This window comes from Chenopodium album, chromosome 11 (genome assembly GCF_948465745.1).
Source record: "Chenopodium album chromosome 11, dcCheAlbu1.1, whole genome shotgun sequence".
NCBI lineage: Eukaryota > Viridiplantae > Streptophyta > Magnoliopsida > Caryophyllales > Amaranthaceae > Chenopodium > Chenopodium album.
Genome location: NC_137844.1, coordinates 3,274,227 through 3,283,157, shown reverse-complemented (window position 1 = coordinate 3,283,157; position 8,931 = coordinate 3,274,227). Strand labels below are relative to the sequence as shown.

Below are 8,931 nucleotides of genomic sequence, written 5' to 3'. Positions count from 1 at the left end.
TTCAGTCATGGCGTCAAAGATTCTAATAAAGTTATGTGTGCCTTACAAAAACTACATGTGCCATAAAAAACATGCTGCAACATTTCCCAGAAAGTTACAACAATTTAAACAGATCCAAGTCATTCAACTTTCATACCCTAGTCCTGCTCATCAACTTGTTCGTGCTTGAGAAACACTTGTTATCCACATTTTCCAAGCTTTGTCAACCATTTGTTGGGTATAGGTCTTCAGGACATCTTTAAATTACTGAAAAATACAGATAAAATAGATTAACAATAAGTACACACAAATGGTTACGAAATACTGTAAAAAGATGTACACCCAATTCTAAATTGGCCTGGGAATAGGTATTGAGATTTGAGAACAGCTTGAAATACTTTCCCCAATACGAAGACTGATTGATGGAACCAACATGATCTTAAAACTGAGCTCTTTTCATAAAAAAAAAAAAAAAAAAAAAAAAAAAAAAAAAAAAAAAACAACTGAGGTCTGACCACCAATAATTTGCATCTATGCACATAAAGCAGGTGCTCTATCCATTGCAGCATTACAGAATCTTAAAAATGTTTTGAACTGTATAAACGATTTTCCAGAGGACTTTCATTTCCAAACAATAGTAACTCATTCAAATAACTGAAACGAGAAAATGAATTATGAATGAGAATAGCTCAGATGAGGCAAGCAGCAGAATAACAATCAACAGATCACTTCCTATTTTCCTAACAGGTTCAATGCTAGCTTCTTATAATTACATTTCCTAGGATGCAGTAAAGGTATGAAGCTAAGGAGGCCGTAAATTTAGCGCATAGCATTTTAAGGTAGGGAGTAAGTCTAACTTTGACAGCAAAGCAAAAAGCCGAACCATAAGTTGCATTACCAACAACAAAACAAACTCCCAGTAACACAAATTAAATGCCCTACAATAGTTGTTGCCAAGCCAATGCCAAACAATTCACCATAATGCAGCTCCAAACCAACCTGAATTGACTACATTGAAAGATCAACTCTCATAAATGCATCCTGAATCATTATTATCTCTCTTGACATGCTTTCTGATAACACAACTTCAAGCATATACCGGCAAACATAAAATACACAGCTCACCAAGTCAACTCACCTTCCAACTGTGACGTGATAACATCTTCAAATCTTCATGTGTCAAGCAGCCCCTAAATACAAATACCATAAGAAATAGCAACATTATAAATTATGAATTATAACAAAATCATTACCTATATAAGCTTATTTTTATAAATAAACATTTACCTTTCAACGCATTCATATATTGTATCCACCAACTGTATATAAATCTTTGGAAAAATTTCCATTAGTTGAACTTCTATTGCCACATCATCCAGATTCTGAAGAAAGAAATATATAAATCTTAAGTTGAAATGGCACACAAGTTAACCCGACATTTGAATAAAAAGAAAAAGAAAGAGTTACCTCACTTCTATATGAGGCGTACGCTGCATCATTATAATGATGATATACAACCATCATATATCTCAAAATATCACTATTTGTCCGGTAAGGGGCCACTTGAATCCAACCATGATCTCTCAAGTCTTTCCCATCCACAGTAGACTCAATAGGCTGACGTTTCGGATCCCCTTTCTTCCAGATTTCTTCAAATATTCCAGGAGGAATATGATTTGGCCAAAAGTACAAAACGTCGTCTTTTCTCATCACACTTGCCAAAGTCGTAGGAAATTGGGCAATCCACTTCATCTTTGTCAACCTTATCAAGTTGTTAATGAAGTTTACACGTTCTTGTGTTGTCCAAAATACAGGGTGATCAAGCAACCACCAACTAGGAACGTGTTTCCTATCAATAAAAGTTCAAAAACATAACAATTAGGAATACACAATTCCAAAAACATAATAAAAAGTTAAATGTTAAAAATTAAATAAATTTTAAAACAAAAATACATACAGCTTTTTATGATCCAAATATGTGAAAAAATGAGAAAGATTATCGTTAAGATTACTCCAAGCAAGACTATGCCCAACACATGGTAGATTGATCACCCCTCGCATATGCTTTCCCAATTCTTGTATATCACTAGCAAAAGTAACATCTTTATCTAAAGAAGGAAGCAAACGAACAAGTTCTTCATTGGTGATGTAGATTGCATTATGTTTCACATCAAACAGATTTCCACATCCATAGTTCGTGGAGTGTAGATACACCAATGTATCTACTACATCACTGTAAACAAAAAAAAAAAAAATTAAAAATGCTAGTTAATTTGATGTATAAATATTAGAAAGGCACCTAATAGGCAGACTAGCAGTAATAGAACATACCGATAAATTCTCTTAAACTTGACCTCAATTACATTCCACCACATTCTTATGATATTATCTGAACGGTTTACTTCATTATTAAACTTTGTGAGCTCCAAGGAAAAGAAATCCTCAATTGTTTTCACACGCTCGACTACCAACAAAGTTACAGAAAGTCCGTCCTCGATAATTTGTACTTCATCTCTAATACTTAAAATACTAGCATTATCTAATCCCAATGATACCAATTGCTCAAAAAATTTCAATTGAGATGGTGACCCAAGAATAAACGAAAATGGTAGACAAACTTCTGCACTCACAATCTTCATCCCTTCATACATTCCAAAATTGTCATCAACTCTATTTATTTCATAATTTGAAACGCTTGAAACCTGAAAATTTGTATGTATCACCATAAATGTATTAAAACAAAATACATATATATTAAAAAAAAAAAAATACAGAAAAGTTCGAAAGTATTATGGCTTTTACAGATGATCAAACTACCTTGATCTTCTGATTGATCTGAATATCTGATGACAACTCTTCTTGGGCTTGTGTTCCAGGACTACTGTTATTAAATGACAACTCCTCTTCTTGGGCTTGGGTTCCAGGACTACTGTTATTAAAGAGAAACTGAAGATGATTAAAAACTACTGTTGTTAAAGAAAAACTGAAGATCATTAAAAGTCTAAAACAAAAAGAGAAATTTTTTACATCAATTAAAATCACTAAAAAGCTATACTAACCTAGTTTCATCCTTCTCATTATCATCATTTTCATCAACTTCTTCTCTGCTTAACACAACACTGTTATAAAAAAAAGTCAGTCAAAACAAGATATGTGTCTTATAAGAGGGGATAAACAAATTTGGGACAAAAAAAATAACCTTCTTTTCCCCTTCGATTTTTCTGGATCTTCCCACTCTTTCCATGCTTGCTCCAAAAAATCTTGAATAATGTGCTGGACGTTGGTCTTGTTTTCTTTTGCATAAAAGTCTCTTAACAGAATGAAGCATTCGGTAGCAGCAGGAAAGTTTCTTTTTATTCGATAATAATGACTGTATTTAAGAAACAACAATATTTTAAAAAACTGAAGAAATTTAATAACCATTAGAAGTGAGCTGTTCTTATTTAGAATATTACCCTGCAGTCATCATGGAAGCCACTGTTTTTAACTTATGAGGGTCTTTAAACAAACCAAGTTCTGCTGCTTTTGCTGCTGCCTCAAATGCCGCTAAAAAAGAAAATAAATTAAGTCTAACAAAAATTTTAAATGAAATTGAAAGAAAAAGAAATGCTACTTACCGGCATATTTTTTCAAATCTATCAAGGTTGAAGCTCGCTTAAACCACAATGCACCAGCAGATGGCTTTTCATCTATTTCAAGATCAGTATTGACCAAATCTACCATCGATTGTGATAGATGATAAGCCCACCTAACAAAAATTACAAGTGTTAGGACTTACCCTACCAAAACGTGTATAAATTAGTAAAAGTAAATAGATTGAATCAAGAGACTTTTAAATTCAAAGGGAAAGTTTAGTACTTAAATCATAATAGGAGAAGATTGGATCAGGAGATTGATCCATACTTATCCTAGTAATAGTAAATAGATTGATAACAAAAGTAAAAGTAACCTAAGGGGAAAAACACAGTTTATAATAGGAAAAGATTGGATCTGATAAGGATAGCAAATCCTAAGTCATAGATAATACAGTATCAATTAATTATCTTTGACCCATGATATTCTCTCTGTAATTATATAGCTTCATGTACATAATATTAACTTGCCATGTTTGTTAATATTTGCTCCTTAATTCTAGCCGTACATTAGGATTTTATAATTGCATAATCTTTTTGTTACCTTTTGTAATTATCTTAATTAGCTATATAAAGCTAATCACCTTAATGGAATAGTTAACTAATTCCCTCATACACTTCCTTCTGGTATCCAAAGCCTGTTTTTTTTTTCAAAATTAATTTGTTTTTCCTTCACTTCATGGCTAATGACTCTCACAGCATCCCAAATACCAATGAACCAACGAAACCACTCATTGTGGTAAATGTTAACTCGGTTCAGAAACTCACCCCCCCTCCAACTACCTACTCTGGAAATCTAAACTTGGAGCCCTCTTAATTGGCTATGGTTTGGATCAATTTATTGATGGTTCAAGCACCCTCCCTCCGGCCAAAATTCACTACTGACAGTGTCTCTGTCCTAAACCTGTCCCATGTCACTTGGGTCAGACAAGATCGCCTCATTTACGGTGCCTTTCTTGGTCCCCTTGTAACCCGTGCCTCTACCTCCTTGCCATCTCGTGGTCACATTAAGCAACTTAAACACAAATTCAAACATCTCACAATTGAAGGTAATTCTATCTCTACCTTTATGCAGACCATTAAAGGAATAATGGATGAACTTCCTCTCCTTGGTACCACTCTTGACCATGAAGATGTGATTGATAAGATCTTAGAGAGTCTTGACTCCAGGTATCAATCTGTTATTATTGGCGTCAATGCTCGTGACTCCCCCATCTCCTTTGAAGAGCTTCATGAAAAACTCATTAACCAAGAGCTTACCATTCAAGCTGACCAAGCAAGCTAATGCTACACAAACCCGTCACACCAACAATCGTGGCCCTTATCCTCCTCGCTCCACTACCACCCAATTCCCTAATCAAAACCCAAAGAATCCCTGCCAGTGGTGCAATATCCAAGGTCACACCCTCTACTATTGTCCTACATTCAAAGACTCATATCTTGCTATTTGTATCCCAACCCGTGGAACTCGCTCTAATGAACCAACACCTCAAGCCAATGCTGCCGTAACCGCAAACCCCCTAGCAGTCCCATCAACCCCACCTATGGTTCCTCAATCATGGCTCCTTGACAGCGGGGCATCCCACCATGTCACTACTGACCTCTCCAACTTATCTCTTCACCATCCATATAATGGCACAGATGAAATCCTAATCTTTGACTTAGGATTTTCTATCCTTATCAAGAGAATCCACTTAAAAATTTATAATAGGAAAAGTCTCTTGATCCAATCTTTTCCTTAAATCCAATATTTTCATAGTAAAAGTAAATAGATCAATCCAAACTTTTCCTATTTTGTTTTATATAACAAAGAAAAGAATATAATGAAAAAAAAAAAAAAATGTAACATACTTGGTCAGAGTTTTACTGTTACTGGTATGAGCAGACACCTCGAATTCATCTATTATCCGGGTGAAACAAGGACCATTCCACCATGTCTCTCCTATTGTGTTTTGAAAATTGAAATTTTTCTTAAGTGACAATGGGAGACACTTGATGTCTGAAAAGAGTAAAGAACGCATTGTTAGAACACATTGTTAAACAAATTACTGTAAATGATAGAAATTTGACGTTTTTCGAAATTGAATTCATTACCTGTACCAACAGTGAATCCAAAACGTACCAGTCCACTAGTGAAGGAATCGATTGTTTCATGATAACTGAAATTAAAGAATAACAAAAATATTTTTAGTAATTTAATAAGAAAAATTCATAACAATAATCCAAACTATAACCATTCGTCCCATATTAATCCTAAATATAGATTATTTCAGTATAATCTAAACTATAGGGGATACCTTCCCAAAATAATCCCAATGACCCCTAACCTATTGAACTAGTTTTTAATTTATTGGTTTTGTATTTTTTATTTTACATTTCTTCTTTTCATCTCCTTGTTCTTTTGGAGCCTTGGTTTTAGCCAACCTCCTTTGCCACCACTAGCAATCACAAGCGATATCTTCGCCAACTACTAATGCCATCACTAGCCACCATATGACCATAACCTAACCACCCAACTATAATTGACCCATAATTTCCTACTAGCCTTACACCCCTCCTCCTTACCATCACCACCACCGCACATTGCTTCCCAAAAAACAACAATATCATACATGCTACTTTATTCCAATATCAACCACAAACTACCAAATCATCCTTGGTCTCCATTCACACACAAGAAGAATCGATGCACTGTCATGGACAAGTGAACAACACCGTCACCACCCATGGTACTTTTACTAGCCGTTACAAAAAGTGGTAGCTTTGCGGTGGTGATTTGTGACAGAGAGAAGTTTGGGAGGAGTTTAGGGTTCCCGGCGATGGTGGAGAAGTTGCAGTGAGTATGTAGGATAGTAAGAGGGGGAGTATTCTGATTTTCAAATTAATCCTTAAAATTTTTATTTATAGAAAGCCAATAATTATGAGACATGTGGCTAAATGACTTGTTTAACCAGTTTTATCCAGTCATAGTTCAATAGAAGAAGATGTCTTGTATAGTTTGGATTATTATAGAGTAACCTTTAGTAAGAGATTAATATTGGAATTTGGAAAAATGACCATAGTTTAAATTATTCATGTGATTTTTTTTCAACTTAATATGCATATACGAGAAGTGAAATAAAAGAAATATAAATCAAACCTTTGTTGACTCTCATTTGGACTATCAATTTTGTTGATTGCTATCAGAAGTTTTTTGATGCTGAGGGTCGAGATCAAGAAAATAAACGTTTGTGTTTGTTCTTGTTTTTCAACCTCATCGATTTCATTCTCGTCCTCGCCGAGAGATACAAACTGTATACAGAACAAACTTTAGTACTTAAAAATCAACACATATTGTTGAAAAAAAAAAAGTACTTACCAGGATAGCTATGTCGGCCGCCATTGCTTTATTCATCAATTTAAAAGCATAACGAAAATCACTCTGCATAAAATAAATAAATAAATATTTACAATATTTATGTTCATTAAAATTAAAAGACTTTTAAACAAATAATATAATAAAATATCTAGTCCAAAACAAAATAAAATACCGGCGCCTCTAAAAAGTGAAATACAGATCTCTCTGATTCATATTTGATTTCTCCGAATGGATCCTGCCACAAACATCACGGTAAGAATAAAAACGTTAATACAATACCCGTTTCCAATCATTATAATTCAAAATAAAACACTAGAATAAACTAATTGTGAATGACATTCCTTTCCCTTTAAAATCACAAGTGTAAAATTCCCCACTAATTTTCCTTTCTCTTTATATACACATAGAAGGAGTCAAATACACACCTTTTCTTGTGAGCATTTCTTAGTCTTTAAGTTGCAGAACATGGAAACAAAACTATTAATGATCCTAGGGGAAAAATAGACTTCCAAGGGCTCTAAGAGGTCATAGGGTCCATCCCTCTTATGCTAGGGGACCGCTCGCCCTTACCTCCCTTTCTCTTCCCTCCCATTACCTCCCTTTCTCTTCCTTCTTTTTCCTACTCCTCCCTTTTCCTAGTGTAATGCAAACAAAATGATTTTTAGGACAGTGTAACGAACTACTACGGCTGCACAATAATTACACACACAATTCAACAACTAAGGCTGATTTTAGAGAAGTCGGCAGCTATTTCCATTAATGAGGAAGCAATCTTCCTTATTTTGGTTGCTTATGTATATATAAGAAGGGGGAGGGAGGAGTGTGCTAGGTAGCCAGAAATTAGTTGTCATTTAAGGGTGGAGAGTGGTGACCTAAAGTCACTCAGTGAGAGTGGTGGCCTAAAGCCTCCTTGTAAGAAAGATTGCTTCTTCATTAATGGAAATAGCTGCCGACTTCTCTAAAATCAGCCTTAGTTGTTGATTGTGTGTGTGTAATTATTGTGCGGCCGTAGTAGTTCGTTACAGACAGAAAGCCAACCCTTCATCTTTCCCACCTAAACATTGCCAACATATTAGAACATGTAGCGCTTAAACAAATCTCTACCTCAAGTTCGCCTTCATTTTTGTCCATAGCATGTTCCAATAGCCTAGCATATAACAAAATCAGTCGAATTAAATACACATTTAATATATTAGGAGAAGACAAAAGATAATATAATTCCGCCAAGATAAATCATTGAGATTAATAGAAAAGGGTCTCACTGGCCCGAGGTACTTTCATCCATGGTTACTTCGGCAAGATTTTGAGTAGCCTTTTCCAGTGCAACTCTATCATTCTCAAGGTTATTAATTTTGTGAAGTGCCAATGACTTCCCAGCACCTACAATACACCAAACATGAACACTAGTTAGAGATATCATAAAAATAATAACCCAAAGGAAAAAGAATAAAACACAGTGAAGGAATTTCCCTTTTCACTTCATTAAGCTGTAGATGAATAAAAACAAGAGTTTCAAAGAAAACAAGAGCAACTTGCACAATGCACCAATTGAGCCAAAACAAAGCAACCTTGTTGAAATAAAACTTCAAACTGGTATCATAAAGTTGCAAGCTAGAGTAATGGTACGAAATTAAGGGATTAACCAATAAAGTGATCAACAACACTAGCATTGGAAGTCAATGTGTATCATAATTCTCGACATATAAACCAGTAAAGCACTTCCAAAAAAAAAAAAAATACACCAGCGCACAGAATAGTTTATTAAGAGAGATGAAATGGAAACCTGCACCGTTACACATAGTAGCATCATATTGCAAGGATAAGATACCAAACATGACATTGAAACAAAAATTATGAACACGCTATTGCAAATGAAACCAAACTCATAATTTTGATCAGCCCATAGTTCAAACAGCTAGTGAAAGTTACAGTACTAGTGAGGCGACTAACAAATAGAGTTAA

The 8,931-nt window shown here is 34.6% G+C and overlaps 1 protein-coding gene across 3 annotated transcripts; it reads right to left on the bottom strand.

Annotated features, from left to right (window-relative positions):
- On the bottom strand, positions 1-7,307 carry LOC145568243 (uncharacterized). Of its 3 annotated transcripts, none has more exons than XM_081627673.1 (16): positions 7,142-7,307; positions 6,970-7,032; positions 6,751-6,902; positions 5,706-5,770; positions 5,463-5,610; positions 3,597-3,727; positions 3,435-3,525; positions 3,179-3,349; positions 3,039-3,098; positions 2,797-2,908; positions 2,311-2,681; positions 1,937-2,212; positions 1,447-1,828; positions 1,267-1,361; positions 1,118-1,169; positions 1-246 (listed from the first exon to the last, which is right to left on the bottom strand). In XM_081627673.1, the coding sequence occupies exons 2-16, from the start codon at positions 7,003-7,005 to the stop codon at positions 244-246; spliced, it is 2,145 nt and encodes a 714-aa protein (XP_081483799.1). In that variant the 5' UTR covers positions 7,006-7,032; positions 7,142-7,307; the 3' UTR covers positions 1-243. The 3 variants fall into 3 exon arrangements, 2 of the variants coding, with proteins under 2 accessions (XP_081483799.1, XP_081483800.1); XM_081627674.1 differs by having other exon boundaries at positions 2,797-2,860; XR_014095795.1 differs by lacking the exon at positions 1-246 and having other exon boundaries at positions 1,119-1,169; positions 1,452-1,828.
- Between the last annotated feature and the right edge of the window lie 1,624 nt (positions 7,308-8,931).